This window comes from Pyrus communis, chromosome 17 (assembly GCF_963583255.1).
Source record: "Pyrus communis chromosome 17, drPyrComm1.1, whole genome shotgun sequence".
Classification (NCBI taxonomy): Eukaryota; Viridiplantae; Streptophyta; class Magnoliopsida; order Rosales; family Rosaceae; genus Pyrus; species Pyrus communis.
The window spans coordinates 8,659,909-8,677,599 of record NC_084819.1 but is presented as its reverse complement, the minus strand read 5'-3'; the positions used below and the strand labels follow the sequence as shown (position 1 = coordinate 8,677,599).

The following is a 17,691-nucleotide window of genomic DNA, read 5'->3' as shown; positions in this document are numbered from 1 at the left end:
TTTTATTTGTATATATAGAAATAGAACTACCTAGCCATATATATAGAAATATGACTACAACTAATTAGTTAGGTGAGTGAACGTGGTGAGTAGTTCAAAAGTAGATACTTGAAAAGAAATTGTCAAAGATTCATTGTCATGTGCAAATTTGTTTCTTGCAAAAAGAATTCAAAACAAAACCATATATATAAATATTTTAGCATATTTTCACGAAAACATAAGTGATATGGTGGTCAAGGTCTTGAAGGAGTAAAATGGGAGGCGTTCGAATCCCCTTGGTTTTTTTTTTAAATATAGAGATTCATCCTAGAAAATAAATATTAGCTTGCAAGCCTTGTAGACATCTTAACGACCATATAAATATTACAGGCTGAATATGTAATCACAAACACTTCTGTAGTGAGTTGGATAAGGCCTAGGTGCGTGGTTGACAAAGGGAGGGGTTCAAATCCCTTTATGCGCAAGATGAAGGATTTTCAGCATTTTTCAAGCATTTTTGAGTTTAATCTCGTGATATATTGCCTAAATATACGCATTAAAATGCTGAAAATCTCGTCTTCGATATTATCGCGATAATATCGACAAAAATATCTATATATTGATAATAATTAAGTGGATAATTAAGTGCAATATGTATTTCTCTTATCACTTAATTTTACATCTTCCGCTTCATAGAACAAAATAAATCCATTTTGTTTATATAACTCCTAGACAAATGTTTGAATTATCAACCAAAGCAATCCAACATGAGACTTATGAGATGAAGTTTTTTCAAGTTATTAGATTGTCAATTTAAGTTATGAGATTGAAATTTTGATGGTGAATTTGTTTATAAATAAAAAGGTTTACAAATTTTTTCTAATATTTACTTTGACATAGGTCTGAACTTTTATCTGGTAGTAGATACATACATGCATGTAAACCGCAAATCGAACCAAACAAAACTACAACATTGGTGAACCGATTACACCAGTTTCAAGTCTTTATGGTTCGATTATGATTTGGGATTTAGGCAAATCGAAGGTTGCAGTTTGGTTTATCATTTTGACCCAAAACTGAAACCAACCCAAACTACGCCCAACCGGAGTCTAGATATCACTTTTAGGTGTAAATAGAATTTCTCATAATCCTCTCAACCAAACATGGTCCAAATAAATATTTACCCTAAAATCAGTGCATATGGATGATATATTTACCTAAACCGATTTTGTCTGATTTTGACGTGATTATGTATTGCTTTTTCTTTTCACCAAAAAGTTATTTCACTTTGAAGTCAAAACAATAAAAAAGTGTTTGGTAAACATAAAATATTTTGCTTATTCTAAAAGTAATGGTCTCTAAATAGCAGATTTTAAAAACAACATGTGCGTTGCTTTCATAAAAAGTGGAGTTGGGCCTCTAGTGAATATTTTCAATATCTGCTTACCCTCATCATTTATCCTTTGGAGAATAAAGTGACAACCACTACCTATCACTATAAATACTAACCATAGACCACCACTATCATTTTTTTTTTGTTGTCAAATGACAGATTTGTTAGATTAAATATTAGATTAGGGAGTCGATGAGGTTCAAACCCATGTTGTGATGCAAGGGCATCACTTCTCTCTACCACTGTGGTAGAGGATCACTTGCTCTCCACCACTATCACATTACCACCATTATTGTTACCACCACCACCACCCACCATACCCCATTAATAGGGATAGGATCAATGGACAAAGATTTTGACAAACATTTTTACATTCCTTTTAAGTTGTTAATTACATAACATCTAAGGGTCCTCATTTAATCATTAAATGACATGAATGCTTATGTGGATTATATTAACATTGATAAAGAATAAAAACTAGAAAAATAATTAAAAATTAAAAAAAGGAAGACGCGCACAAAGGCCTCCATTGATATGTGCAAAGTACCTTCAGGTCGCGTTTGGTACGCGGGACGGGACGGAACAGAATGGGACGAGGCATTCCGTCCCACGTTTGGTGCGCCTAAAATGAGTGGAACGCGCTGTTCCACGGAATAATTTTTGGATGATTTTTTGTTCCACACCCCCACCCTGGAATGGGTTGTTCCATGTCTGTGGGACAGAAATTTCCAAAATTTTAAGACAAAAATGCCCCTTGTCTTTTTCAAAATTTACATCAAAAATCATATAACAAACCCTAAAAACTATCCCTCTTCTTCTCAGCCGTCGTGTTCCTCCCTCTGCACCTTCCCTTTCCTCCTCATCTTCTTCCCTGTAGCCTCTTCACCTCTGCATCTTCCGTGTAGCAGCTCTGCGAACCTTCCTCCTCATCCTCTTCCGTAGCATCTTCAGCTCTGCATCTCCATTCCAGGTTCAATCTGTTTTCGTGTAGCTCTCGGTCTCTCTTTCTTCGATTGTTCAAATGTTTTTTTATTTGTTCTCTGTTTATTTGTTCTCTTTTTATTTGTTCTCTGTTTGTGTTTGATATTTTGTATCAACTAGAGTGCAGCAAAATACTAACTGATCTTTCGAAAAAATAAAATAAAAAATAACGATTTCTCATCTGGGGCCAGCAAATACTAACTGATCTTTCGGGCACTTGGCCACAAATAACCAGGCCTAGTTTTTTTTGGCGATTTCTCATCTGGGTCTGGTACATTTTTTTCTTTGGTTTCTGTTTCCGCTTTCAATCTGTCTTTCTGGACGGTCAGTTTGGTCAATTTGGTGTTTCTTGGATGCCTTTGTGTTCTTGATTGTTGAGTTGTATGGTTCTGATTTTGCTTCTTGAGTAAATACATATCAATCTGTAATTTGTATTTTGTGAAATGGGAAAAAAAAGGGGATTTTTGGGCATCAGGGTTTTGGTACTTTGATCTGATTTAGGTTTTCTCCTTTGAGGTGCTTTTCTTGCTTTCTGGGCAACAGGGTTGTTGTTCCTGTGGGTGTTTGCTTGAAAGATAAAGCTTTCTCCTTTCTATCTCATAGGAAAGGTAAGCAATTTGGGTTTTGTTGACTTTATCATATTTGTATGGATATTGATTTGAAGTGAGTGAGCTGGTTTTGTTAATGCCTTTAGGTCTTAGTGGATTTCAGGATTTAGCTGTTCATCGCTCGTGTTTTAGAGGTTTCAAAAGTTATAATAGGCTAGCTTTTGCACTTCTCTTGACTTTTTGTCGTCTTTGTTCGTTGAACGCGCTGTCGTGTTTGTCTTAAGTTTTAGCTTGAAGTAATCATGCCTGTAATTGGATTGTAATGACTAATGATTTTTGTCTTTGTGAACATTTCTTTCAAACATATCTTGTTTCCAGAGCTGTATTGATTTATATTTTTGTAAATATAGCAATTGGAGAAAAACAGGCCCAATCTCGTTTGCAGCTTTCCAAACCATTGATCCCCTAACTGACACTCAGACAACCCTTAGAAAGCCAAAACAGTTTCGTGATGTCATGCTCAAATCATCTGAACTATGCCTTTATCAGGAAACTAAGTGGTCTGCTTTAGTTTTGCAAAGGAAAGTTAGGAAATGAGAATGTAGAAAAAATAGGGTACACGAAAAAATGAGGGGAGAGGACTTAATTGTTGCATGTTTGAAATCAAGTCAAACTTGATCTGTGAAGTTAGGGGAGAGGACTTCAGTTGTAATTGTAAGGGACATATACAGGATTGGATTGATAGTTATGAGGAATTTATGCTGCACAATGCTTTATGGAGGTAATGTCATATCCAATATAATCATATTACTTTGGAACCTTCATAATCAATCAAACTATATCGTTCGATTGATTGGCTCTTGGTATCCAGACTCTTGCACGGGCCAAACAGTTTTTGCAAAATATGTTCATATGTTAGTCACGTATGTGGTCTCAGTTATTCTTAATCTCTACCAACCTATTTGCCCGCTATTTGCATTACAGTTTCTATGTTATTGTTGGCAATCAAATGCTAATAATACTCTGTTTAACTTTTGAGAGGCAAGGGTTTGTGCCTCGTGGTTGTTTATTAGTCTTCTATTTTTCATTATGAGACATGACTGATCTTACTTCTACTTTCCTAATTTTTCATATTAAATGTTAGTTTGTTATTGCAGGTATATCCGCTTACAACTTGCCATATTCTAGCACTCTAATCAATGTAGTTGGGAATTTTGTGGCACATAAATAAGGTGAGTTGCTGGTTCCTTTTTGGTAGCCAACGTTTCTTGAGGACTTCATTCCTTTTTTTTTTCTTATGGTAATGTTTTGTCTCTGTACATAAAAATTCGTTCTTTTGGTTTTCATCGTTGCTTAACTATAATAAAATATAACATGATAGTTATATGGACTAGTATGGTCCGGTCCATACACTGGCACTGGATCATATGGCTCAATGGTTTTAGGCTAAGAAAGCATCGTCCATAAACATTATATATATTATTACTTCCTTTTAATTTCAATGACTTACTTCATTAGTCTAAACCAAACCCTCCAAGTGAACTATTTTGCGTTGTATAGTTTGTTGGGCCTTGCTTTTTATTATACATTATATTATCATTATTACCAAGTCCAAGTATCTAAAATGAATTTAGCGTATGTTGATACTCCACTCATTCATGTGTTGTTTTTTTGCATGTGAAGGTATGGATGAATATGAGACTCAATTCTTTGTTCTTTTGAACGTTTGGATTATAATGGCACAAGTCTTTACTATGAATGCACAATTGTTGAGGTATAGACAACAACAAAGGAGACAACGGGAAATAGCTAGTTTAGAACAGAGGACATTTGTTAGACTTCATGTTAGGAGAGAGGAAATAAATCGTATCACACGATTGAGTGATACTAACTGTTTGTGGCAGCTACGAATGGATAGGAATGCATTTGCAGTTTTATGTGATTTACTACAAACTCGTGGTGGATTGGTAGATGATGGTCATGTTACAATAGAGGAGCAAGTAGCTACTTTTGTTAACATATTAGCCCACCACAATAAAAATAGGTCAATGCAAGTTAGATTTTTTAGGTCTGGTGAAACTATTAGTCGATATGTCCGTAGAGTATTGCGTGCATTACTCAGTTTGCAAGATGTGTTGTTTGCAAAACCAACCCCTATCCCAGAGGATTGCACGGAATCGAGATGGAAATGCTTTAAGGTAATAATCATAGTAAAATCATTAATAACATAATTATTTGTAATTGCTAATTAATATAAGTTTTTCTTTTGTCTAGGGTTGCTTAGGAGCGCTAGATGGAACATACATAGGGGTCACTGTGCCTGATGTCGATAGACCAAGATATAGAACAAGGAAGGGTCATATAGCAACTAATGTGTTAGGCGTATGCACACACGACCTTAAATTCGTATATGTGTTATCCGGTTGGGAGGGATCAGCTACTGATTCGAGAGTTCTTGGTGACGCTGTTACTAGAGCTAATGGCCTCAAGGTCCCAACTGGTAAGATAAACAAGTACCTAGTATTTTTCCTTACCTTTGTTGGCCAACAACTAAAATTTATTATCAACTAATATAGGTACATATTATTTGGTTGATTCCGGATATACGAATGGTGAGGGTTTTCCGGCACCGTATAGAAGCACTAGATACCATTTGCAAGAGTGGGAAAACAATTCACGGGCACCTAGGAATCATGAAGAATATTTTAATATGAAACACTCACATGCTAGGAATGTCATTGAGAGATGTTTTGGCCTCCTCAAACGACGTTGGGCTATCTTACGAAGTCCTTCCCACTATCCAATCAAGATTCAGGGACGAATGATCACCGCATGTAGTTTACTTCATAATTTTATCAGAATGTATATGGCAGTTGATCCTGAAGAAAATGCAAGGCTTGCATTTGATGAATTACCTATAGGGGAAGATTTACCAGAAGTATTAGCCTACATTGAAACCGTTGAGTCAAGCCAAATATGGACTCAATGGAGGGATGATCTTGCAAGAGAAATATATGATGAGTGCAGAGGAAGAAGGGCTTGAAATTTGGTTAACATGGTAGTTGTTGTAATTGTCTTTTAGATGTGGACTCAATTTAGTTGTTGTAATTGGCTTGAAAATTCGTAACATCAAGACTATTGAGATGTTTGTTATTGTAATATGGTAATTGGGAGTTATCTAGATGTTATGGCTTATTTGATATGTTTATTTGTGTTACTAAATTTTAAAATTAAGGTGTAGTCATTGTCATTTGATTTGGCTTATTTGATTTGGTAATTGATTAGTACAACTAATATAAATTTATTTGTGTTACTTGTGTAATATATGGCTTATTTGATAGATTATATGGCCACCTCACGTAATTGGATTGATCATGAGGAGGATGTACTACTTACCATCCTCGATGAGATGGTTGCTGATGGTGTTAGGTGTGAGACCGGCAATTTTAAGGCTGGTACTTTTGTAACGGTTGCCTCCAAGATGAGGGAACAAATTCCTGGCATTAATATAGAGCCGAAGCATATACAAAACAAATTGAAGCATCTGAAAGAAAAGTATTCGTCTGCATATGACATGATGAATACATCTGGATTTGGTTGGGATGATGAGAAAAAATGTGTTGTTGTGGATAGTGACGAAATACTACAGGAGTGGGTGAAGGTAAATTTTTTTTTTCTTATTCTTTATCAATTAGTTGCTTTGAAAGTCTTAACCTTGATTTCTTTGGGTTCTTATTGTAGAAACATCCCAATGCATCTTGCAAACCAAATAAGCCATTCCCGTTGTATCCACGGCTATGTACGGTGTTTGGGAGAGACCGAGCCACGGGTAGCATTGCTGAATCAGCGGCAGATGCAATTGAAAATATGGGTTTGGAAAGTGAGGATTGTGAGACTTCTGAGATACCTCCGCTTTCACCTACCCCATCTCCTTCTGTTGCTACATCTAGTGCTTCTCAACCTGTTAGGAAGAGGAAGAGGAGCAGGAATGATGGTGATGCAAATATTGTATCTGTTATCAGTGAAGGTTGGAATAAAGCTGTTACTAAAATGAAGAAATTAGGTGAAAGTTTTACTTTTAGAGAAGCAAAAGCTAGACTACCTTCTGAGCTTCAGGCCATGGGTCTCCCATACGATCAGGTGTTAAGAATTTCAATGAAGTTAGTGAAAGATACCGATCTGATGGGTATTTGGACCACCTTGGATGACTCACAGAAGCCAGATTTCATTAAAGTGTTTATGGAGAGCCTTTGAGGTTTTAGTATTTGTGGTTTTAGTATGGGGAACTTTATCAACTTCTAAGTGTTTTCATTATTACTTTAGCAAGACATTATTTGTTTTTTAAGTCAGGACGAATGTTTGATTTCAGATATTTCATGTTTAAGTTATGCATATTTCATTTTCTTTGTTTAAGTTCTAAATGTTTAAACCCTAAAATGTTTACGATATGCATGATCATTAAACTTATATATTTTTCAACATTTGTCATGTGCTCTTATGTGGTTTGCCTTGTTCCTGCAATGGGGAATATTTAGAGGGGTGTCCTTCTAAACAAGGCCAATTCTAATGTTTGTAGAACCTATTAAGGTGCTTGGGGCTTGTTCCCCCACTCGAGAAATCCTGAACTAGGCCATTGATCTCTTCCGAGATAATATCCAAAAAGGAATGGGAAAAATCTCTTTCAAAACCGTCAAGGCCTAGAGCCTTTAAACACCCTATTGGGAACAAATCATCCTTGATCTCGTCATTGCTAATTGGCTTTGTATAATCATTGTTCACCTTCTCTGATATTATTAGGACAACATAGTCAAGGATAGCCCCCCAATCTTGCTAACCCCCAGACATGAACAAGTTGATGAAATGCTCTTCCACTGTCTACCATGTAACATTCGCCTCCTCTATCCATACCCCTTGAATGTTTTGCAATTTTTCAACTGTATTAAATCATCTATTCTATATGGTGGTCTAGTGAAAGAACTTTGAGTTAGAATCCCAACCTGCATCCATTTGATTCGAGACCTAGTTAAAACTTCTTTTCTCTTTCTTTCAATTTGTTAATACACTCTATCAAGGCCTTAATCTGCTCACCATGTTCCTCCCAATTATCATGGAGGCAACCCAAATAATGCATTAGATGATCAATTTCCTCCCTTCATCTGTTAAATTTTCTTCTACTCCATTTCATCAAATTTTCACTAGAAGAGTTTAATTCTCATTGCCATTTCTCCAACCGTCCACACCTACTTTGAATACTCCAGCTCTCTTCAACAATTTGTTAACTTTTGTGTATATATTCCTGTAATCTTGGGATTCGTAGTTTATTATGATTTTATGTAAATTATTTATTTCCTTAGTGATAGGATTGTAACATCTTATAAATCCATCCTTAACAACAACAACCCACAATTGAAAGGACCAAAATTAGGGACTAAAAATTGAATTGGGGTGTGGGTTTTGCAATTTGCACAATAAAATTTGATGGGTTTGTGGTGAAAATTCGAATGGAGGTGTAGAAAACGGGAAAAATTACAAATTTTAAAGGGGTTTGCATGTGAAACACAACATATACTTATTAAAATTTGGACCAAGAAAAACAAATAATGGATAATAGTGTTCAAATTTGAACAACTTATTAAAAAGAAAGAAAAAAAAAAAAAAAAAAAAAAAAAGAGTCATGTCCCGTTCCGCCCATAAAATTGTACCAAACAACAGCGGAACATGGGTATTTTAGTCATTTTAATCTTTTGGTTCCGTTCCGTCCATGTGCTACCAAACGCACGACGGAACAACCGTCTTGTTCCGTCCTGCGCGTACCAAACATAACACAGAACATATGTTCCGTCCCGTCCCGTCCTGTCTGTGTACCAAACGCTACCTCAAGTCTTTTGAGTCTTTATTTTCCTCTTTGGGTAAAAGCCCCAAAAACCTCTTTGATTCTATTTCAAATTCACACTCAGATTTAATTGTATAAAAATTTTGAGGGAAGCAGTGGGAGTTGTTGATTTAGGGCTTAGTTTTGTCAATTTAATGAAAGAGCAAGGAAAAAGACTTGAAGCAAACTAATACTTGATTTGCTTTTATATCGGGATTTTGTATCGATCAATTGAAGGAATGACACTAAATTTGACAGTGTGAGTGATAGGAATTCAAGGTATTGCATTTGGACGAAGCAATTTGGATGGTTGTGCTTCTGCATTTGCATCCAAGACACCATTTTCATTTCTTCCTTACGTTTGCAGGACTTTGTATTTTATTTTATTTTTATTATTACCTTAGTTTTTATTAATTTCTTAGTTTTAATTTTTATTTATTTCTTAATTATAAATTAATACCTCATTTAATGTTTAAAATCCTCTACATAATATATATATATATATATATATATGTGTATGTATGTATGTAAGTATGTATGTATGTAGCCCTTGATGCATGGATAGACCAAATAACTACAGGTCTAAATTACCTATTAACAAAACCCTCTTTGTCAACTAAAAGAGAGTAAAAAAATTATTTAGTCTTCTATCACAAAAAAAAAAAAAAAAAAAAAAAAAAAATTATGAGCATATGCTAATAAAGAATTATGCTAATCTATGAGGATTACAAAAATCATGCATTTTGTTAAGAATGACCAATTTTTGTACTAACATTTTGACTTTCAACTACTCTTAATTTGGGCCAAATTGAAACTTAGAAATATTGGAGTATAGTCAATAACCCCGGCCCAAATTCAACTTTGTTTTGTTCCTTGGTCTTCCAAAGATACGACACTGCCGAGTTAGAAACATTGTTTGATATTAATAGCATCTTTAGTTATTTTTTTGGTTTACATCTTTTCTTCGTTGCACCTACTCTTAATATTCATCATATTTTGAAAGAAGAGACACACTGGTTGACATAATCCATTACTTTTTATCTTTTATTAATGTTCACCAACTCTTTACAACACTAGTCATCCGAGGCAAACTCAATATTCAAGCTCTACCAAACTAAGCATTATTTTATAGTTATTGAGTGTATAGCGTTAGCTTGTAACTAAGTATTAATTCGTAGTTGTAGGACTTCTATTATTATGCAGTTGATAATTTAACATATTACCGAACTGCTTCATATGTTATGGTATGAGGCTAATACCAAACTTGTGAGGCGTGAGGATTATTTATGTGGTAAGGATATATAGACCGTGACATTCCGTGCTAATGATAACTTTGCAGACACCATTTAGATAGCTAAGCCAAAAATAAAACAGTAGATAAAGGCATAACACAACAAATTAGCAAATCTTCAGACCAAAAGCAAACTTGTCTGCTAGCTTAACCGCTTCACATTTTTTTTTTTTTATTTATTTTTTTGTAATACGATACATATTTACCCTAAGCGGTAGGAAATTTGAATAAAGTCACAATCAGTTAGCCTAATAATTTAGTATTGAACTCACTAATTAAAAAAATTGAATCTAAAAATTTTCACTACAAGTGAAAGTGGGGAATATTTCTAAATTGAGGTGCTAAGTAGCCACTTTACAATTTAATAGGGTGTTTTTTTCTTTTTAATCACAAATGGTATCTAAAATTGACACACATCATCAAAATGGTCCCTGAAACTGAAAATTGATCAATGTCGTCCTTGAAAATAGTTGTCGCAAATCGATGTGATCCTTCAATCTCAATTCTGTAAAAAATTCTATTATGTGCTGATGTGGCATATAAATGAGCCCCACAATTTTTAAATCACAAATGGTTCTTGAAATTAAAAATCGATCAATGTACATAATCTTAAAACAGATGTCTCAAATCAATGGTGTAACAATTAAGATCCAACCGTGGCCTATCAGAATTCAGGTTTGATATCTTTGAACTTGTTGCCAAAATAAAGTTTAACTTGTTAAGATTTCAGAGAGATGGGTCAACATCTCACTACTAACCACATCAATATTCTCTCCCAACTTGCATCTTATCACTAGCAAAACATGACTCGTATGGAAATTAAAAAAAAAAAAAAAAAAAAAGTCTCCTAATAATTAGAAGTGTTACCACTCAATATTTTTTTTGTGCGTCAATTGTATTACCATTCTATATAAAGTGTCTATAATTTTGTTATTGATTTTTTTTTAATGAAATTATTGTATTTTTGGATGCAAGTATATACGAGAGTCATAGTCTCTAAGAAGATAACCGGCCCAGCAATGCTGGCTTTCTAAAGCCCAATTAACAGTAAGTTTGCTGATGACCATTGAATTATATACCTTCTGTTTTCGTCGCTTCGGTTGCTTAATTATCCTTAATATGTATAATTGTATATGGTTCCACAAAGTTGCATGCATGCAGCTGTTTGATCAATAGGAGAATCGTGATTAACTTAAATTAATTTGCTCAAGTTTAGGCTGCCCAACTTGCCTTGAGGTTAGAGGAAAGAACATGGCTGATGGCACCCACCACCAATCTCCATTGTAACAACATGAACCAATTCAACAGAGAAATCTTCTCTAGTTGTGCATATTTCAATACATCGTCTCACAACATCACATGACTAATACACAATAAATACCTAGATGTGCGATAGTGTATATATTGTTGGAAAATATCAAGGAAAATATTTGGGAATTTGATATAATTAGTGATTTTATATGTTTTAATTAGGGTTTTGATATGATTTGATTTGGTCTAGGTTTCCTTGTAGTGATGACAAAGGATTGTTTTGATTTATTTCCTAATATTGCTCATTTGTAATCTTATAAACCTCTCGAAGAATAAAATATTAAAGTTGTATTTGAGAATTGTAAGACTGTAAAGAATCCTAAATTATATCCTAAACTTTTTATTTTTAACTTATATAACCATACCACTACTTTTCTAAAAAGTTATATATAATTGTATGTAAAATATAAAAGAAAATTGGAGTGCTACGTACGTACGTATGTACATTCTTTGTCATGAGGATGGGGCAGAGACAGAGTGTTGACTGAGTGAGGGACCTGAGTTGCTTGTAGCCAATTTAAACAAAATTTTATAGCAAGGAAGTATTTTAAAAACAAGAATGTATATCCACCAAATAAGTATTAAGAAAATTAAGAAAACGTATGTGGGGCAAAGATTGATTGAGTTGTTGTCACTTTCCACTCGATAAAAATGAAGGGTTTATGCATTAGGGGATCACATGGAGCTGGATATAAAAACTAAGCCCCAACGACATGTCCAAATCATGGTTTTCCAAACAATATTCATATACTCGACCAAAGCATGTCCCCTCATCTCATCCCTTCCCACGCAAATACCCAAAATATTTATTTTCTCGAACACACTCATAGACAAGTTTGTTCACTGTTGGAGCTATGCAATGCAATATCCCCGCCCATGAACCCCTCATGGATGTATATTATTGGAGTCTATTGTCGTTTTGCACGCAAGACAAGTACAGTCAAACTCTATAGTTCTGTTTGTGTTTTTTATTAGAAGTTCATTTTCAACAGCTCCATTCGAAAACAGTAGAGAGAGTACGTAATCAGTTTGCCAAGCCTAATAGTGTCGGCTTGTAACTAAGCAAAGTATTAAAATGATTGGTTGCATAAACAATGAGTTAATTAGTGGGTAAATGATTCATTGTCATCTCATATTGGGGTTAAATTAAACACGTCTTATGCACTCAGGTCAGTGGGGTATGCCCCACCTCTAACCGACGAGTAGCTTTAAATCACCTTGTGAAATTACAACCTTTGAAAGTACGTAAACAGTTTGATAAGGTAGTTATAGGACTTGGCTAAGGTTTCATATATGTAGATCAAGTTGTGGAATATTGTCTAGCTAATCAAATGATGAGGTGTGATAATGAGCGGAAATGGTCTATATATTAGTCACTGATATATGCATTGTGGAACTTGCATGCATCAATAGCTGAGAATCATACGTGTGTGTGTAAAGAAAAATATATATACTTAGCATTACTCTTAAATATAACTGGTTTAGAAAGGGGAAGACAATTATATACAGTTAAACAAAGTGGTTTGGCGTGTCAAGCCAGAGGTAGCTTTGATTAGGTTCATTTCAGTTTTGTATTGACAAAGGCTGTACGTCAATCCAATAATGCCCGACCTGAATTAATTTACTAAATAAAGAAAACGACGGGTCTCGATCGAAGTCTCCTCGTCCCAAATATGACAAGGGGATTCAATACATCAACATTTTCAATAGTTTTTATCAATAGAAACATATATACATAATGCACTCACGTTGAGAAATTTTGGTGTACGGAAACGATGTCATATTGCGTTATCAATTTTTGTGTTATGATATTATACGAGTGATCGACAATGTTTGATGTGTCTTTCTATAAGATTTCCAAAGCTGAAGGCAACAAGATTTCAAAGGGGGTAGATTCAGATGATCCAAGGATGTACATACAAATGATCCAACAAGATTTCAGCTTATTACGAGTAGACTCCTTATCCCAAATCACTATATCAGAACGGTGAAAAGCTTGTTTTGCTAGCATATGAGTGAACATTATTATAACTTCTTGGTCCTTGGAATATAGAGAATCGAAATTTTATGATATTATTTTACGACAACTCAATGAGGTTATCGTTCATATGGCATATCCTCATCTTCTTTTGATTAAAAGCTAGAGAATATTTGGTTCGACCGAAATGGAAGAAAATTCAGCATCCATCGACATTTTCAATCCGATGCAAAAGAAACCGAAATTTTTTGAGCATGTTTTGGGAAAGTGGGAAGCAGTATTGCCTCCATAACTTCCTCTTGTCATTCCGAATGGTAACATCCAACACTAGCAGCCTTAGATTCTTGTAAAAAAACCCCATCAACTTTAATTTTGAAATTACTTGGATCAATAGGAGACCAACAACATTCTAAACCCCTTTATTATTTCTCTCATTGACACCAAACAATTACTCAAACTAGCTGTTAGCTTTCTCAACCAGTAAATTAATCACAGAACGAGAAAAAAGAAGAACAAATTGACTACAAACACGTATTGTTATTTCATTGACGGAACAAAATGAATATTACAAAATTGATAAGCCTATATAATTTGAAGAGGCTACATTTTGATTCGATTCCTGTGCTCCAACTGGTGTATTTATACAAAACTAAATCTGAAGTAGATAAGAATGACACACCCCGACCTGAAATATCCATTAGGACCCCAAATTAAGGCATGTTGGCCGACACCAGGAAGGTGACGAAGCCATAAAGTGTGATAATGTATAAAATGTGAATACATTAAAATCTTAAAGTGCCTAAGTACACGAGTGCGCGGTGAGCGGGTCTGGACCCATTTCACATGTGATACAGAGCATAGGTATAGTACAGTAAAGTAAGATAATGATTATACCATCAAAAGAAGCCACTTGTACTGGGAAGTGCCGTAAATCCTCGTCGATACGGAAACTCTGCTGCTAGTACCTGGAGGGGTGCATAAATAGAAAATGTGAGTGAGTGATCGAAACAAGGATTTTCAAAATCATTTTCCATTATCAAAGGTAGTAACCCCTTGCCGTAAGACCTGTATAGTTTCCAACAAATCATACTACGTAAGAGTATGAGATCAAAAGTATACTAATAGTAAACCCAGAAATATACCATTATCCAGCATCTCAGTAGCAATACAAATAATCACGTGCTTAATAAACCATACTAGCATGCAAATCAGAATCACCTATGGTGACCTGTACAAATATCACATCAATCAATACTAACACATAAGTCGAAGTCACCTATCGTGACCTGTACGACTTATTTGTATCTCATCAATCAATGCTAGTCAATAGCTCAATAACATGTTAGCCAATAACTCATCAACATGCTAGCCAATAGCTCAATAATATGCTAGCCCATAGCTCAACAATATGCTAGCCAATAGCTCAATAATATGCTAGCCAATAGCTCATCTACCAAATCCTGCACACGAGTCGGAACCGCCTAAAGTGGTTTGTACGACAGGCTAGGTGTAAATAAATGCACTCAAGTGCTACGATCACGTGAAGGCTGTGCGAAGTATCGCAAGTCACCTATGAGTCAGAACCACCTAAAGTGGTCTGTACAATAGGCTGGCACCTACCTTGGATCCAAGGTGAGCGTGTGGTGCGAGAGGTGAACGATCACGTGAAGGCTAAGCTTTGGCCACGGGTGGGAGCACTAACACCAAGGTGTAGGTTTATGAGCTCTAACATATCTCAATACAATCGTACTCACTACCATCATTACCATCAAAGTGTACATACCTGAATCTTACCTCAGCGTCCGCAGCGTCATTTTGCACTTCAAAGCATTCACAATAATTAGATTCAAATATTATATGTATGAATATGCCATGATACAATCTAAACCCAAACATTTTGTAGTGCTTCCAAATATATATAATATTACCAGATATATAAACATATACACAAATGGCATTAAATGCATAACTGTAACACCCCACTCCCAAACTATTTACTTTCGAGAATAATCATCAGTGATAAGTCCAAATAGACACTAATTAAATTAACTATCACTACTTACCTTTCCTTACCTCAATTTCTTGATTCTTCACATCTTAATTTATGACCAACATTAGTTATACCAAAACCTAAGGTTAAATCTCACATTTTTCACCAATCTCCCCCACATTGCTCAATTCCACAAGCAAGGCTATTGTCTCAATTATTTAGTCTCGTTTATTGTATGGCTGCATCTAACGTCTCGTTAGACTGCCTACGTACCCTAAACATGGATCAAGTCATTCGTAGTTCACACTAGTCCTCCAAAGCATTAACAAAAATGATATGAAATTCAATTTTGTAAACGTTTGTGGAATTATCAGTCATATATATACACACGATAAAAGGAAAAAAACCCATTCACTGGTATATGGAAGGGTCGTAGCCCCCTAGCCTCGAGTGACTGCACTCGTCCTTAGGATAGGTCTCACCTATATGCAAAACAACTATATAAACATCAATTTAACGCACATAACCCAAAACTAGGTAATAACTTCTCCTACATTACTCAAATGGGGTGTTTGAATATACCAACGTGATCTACTCAACCTCACGAACATCCCCATATTTTAAAAATAATTTTCCGACCACCCACGCACCGCCACACGCCAGCCAAGGCATGGCCACATGCGCCGCCCACGCGCAGGCACGTGCCTGGCACACTGACGGCGGTGGTTAACGCCGTTAGGAATATTCCATCCAAAAGCAAGCATGTTCCGTTAAAACTAACCTGACGCTGTTAACTGCCGCTATGAATATTCCATTAAGATTAACGGAATAATCTCCTTTCTTTTCCAGCTAGTTGCGGGACTCCATCGTCGTCGCTGGAAACTAGGAAAAACTTTAAACCTTTATATCTCAGTCGTTTTTCATCCAAATTTCATGAAATCAGTACCAAATTGAAGTTCACAACGAGTAGAACATTCCCTTACCGGTTTGAAGACCCAAAAACGATGGAATATCGTCGGAAAAATCGCGATATTCCGGTCACCTCTGCAACTCACTATTCTCAAGTTTCCTGACGTCCAATTTCTTCCAAAATGCTTCTCCGTGCTTCGTGAGAGTGTCTTAAAGCTCACTATAACCTTAGAATCCTCTGAAACCTTTGTATTTACTTATGCATGAATAGTACCTCGAACTGGGATCTCGGGTTTTCGGGTTTTTAAGGGTTTCGAGTTCTAAAAATGGTATGGATGTACTCAGGAGCTTGCAAGGAACATGATATCCACTTTCAAGGTCTCAATCCGTGCAGAAAATGGCTGAATCAACGGTTGTCCGTACAACTTGTACGGAATTTATAGAAAAATCCGAGAGGGAGAAGAGAGAGGAAGGGTCCATGGGTTGGTTTAGGTGTGTGTGTGTGTGTGTCCTGATGGCAGCCAACCCAAAACAAAAGAAAACAAATCACCCAAGACACCAACTAACGTCCAAGGGAAAAATCGTCATTCCACACCATCGAAGGTAAATTTCGGGACGGGTTGTCACAAAGAAGGTAATCCTAAAATTGTCATCCTACTAGAACATATCAATACGTAAAATACCAAAATATCCTAATTTAATAATAAACCAAATTTCTAACTAGTTAACTTTTCCAATAGCCTCGTTAAAGTCACAATGGTAAACAATATGAGTTTGACACACTAGTAGAAAAAAACTACTTAGCATGAGAAAATTTTAGGCGATGAAGCCATTTTTGTCGCTCAAGTGGCCTTTGCGTGACAAAGGGTCAGTGTCATCGCAACCAAAGAAAAATAACAAAAATATAGAGTGACGAAGATATTTGTCGTTCGTCGCACAGTCTAGGGAAAAAAATGTGGTAAAAAGGAGATGTGGCGCCAATATCTCGCGTGACGAACATGCAATTGTGCGATGAACATTTGTCTTTCATTGTGTAAGGTGCTTTGAAATGGTCAGTGTGGTCGGTGGGACATTTAAGGTGATGAAATTGTTGATAAATATGTATGACGAGTTATTCATTATGCAAAGCCTTCCCGGGTTCTATAAAATTCCAGATCCGCTCTCCCTCTCTTCATCATCCCTTTCCCCAAACCCCTAAACCCCCTCTCCTGTTTTCTTCTCCCCAAACCCATCATATCCCAATTCTCGTTTTCTTTTTCAGTCAACAATGGCCAAGTCTGCCGCTGCTCCAATGAATGAGGGATGTGAGGTAGAAGCATCTCGTAACAAAATTTTGTATGAATTTTATGTTTGTATTTTTTGCTGAAGAAATTTATTGGATTATTATAATAAAAGTTGATGAATTACGTTTTTTGATTTTTGAAAAATTATTTTTTTCG

The 17,691-nt window shown here is 35.6% G+C and overlaps 2 protein-coding genes across 2 annotated transcripts; both read left to right on the top strand.

Moving 5' to 3' along the window:
- Nucleotides 1–4,637: 4,637 nt before the first annotated feature.
- LOC137721965 (protein ALP1-like) lies at nt 4,638–5,944 on the top strand. The gene is made up of 3 exons (XM_068460980.1): nt 4,638–5,099; nt 5,176–5,401; nt 5,478–5,944. The coding sequence occupies exons 1-3, from the start codon at nt 4,638–4,640 to the stop codon at nt 5,942–5,944; spliced, it is 1,155 nt and encodes a 384-aa protein (XP_068317081.1).
- Nucleotides 5,945–6,298: 354 nt separating this feature from the next.
- On the top strand, nt 6,299–7,286 carry LOC137721824 (uncharacterized). Its single transcript, XM_068460833.1, has 2 exons — nt 6,299–6,562; nt 6,643–7,286. Exons 1-2 carry the CDS (start codon nt 6,311–6,313, stop codon nt 7,153–7,155), a joined length of 765 nt encoding a protein of 254 aa, XP_068316934.1. The 5' UTR covers nt 6,299–6,310; the 3' UTR covers nt 7,156–7,286.
- The last annotated feature ends 10,405 nt before the right edge of the window (nt 7,287–17,691 follow it).

Coding starts and splice junctions, on each gene's coding strand:
- LOC137721965 (XM_068460980.1), top strand. CDS start 4,638: ATGGCACAAGTCTTTACTATGAATGCACAATTGTTGAGGTATAGACAA. Junction 5,100..5,175: donor CGAGATGGAAATGCTTTAAG/GTAATAATCATA, acceptor TCTTTTGTCTAG/GGTTGCTTAGGAGCGCTAGA. Junction 5,402..5,477: donor TGGCCTCAAGGTCCCAACTG/GTAAGATAAACA, acceptor CAACTAATATAG/GTACATATTATTTGGTTGAT.
- LOC137721824 (XM_068460833.1), top strand. CDS start 6,311: ATGGTTGCTGATGGTGTTAGGTGTGAGACCGGCAATTTTAAGGCTGGT. Junction 6,563..6,642: donor TACTACAGGAGTGGGTGAAG/GTAAATTTTTTT, acceptor TTCTTATTGTAG/AAACATCCCAATGCATCTTG.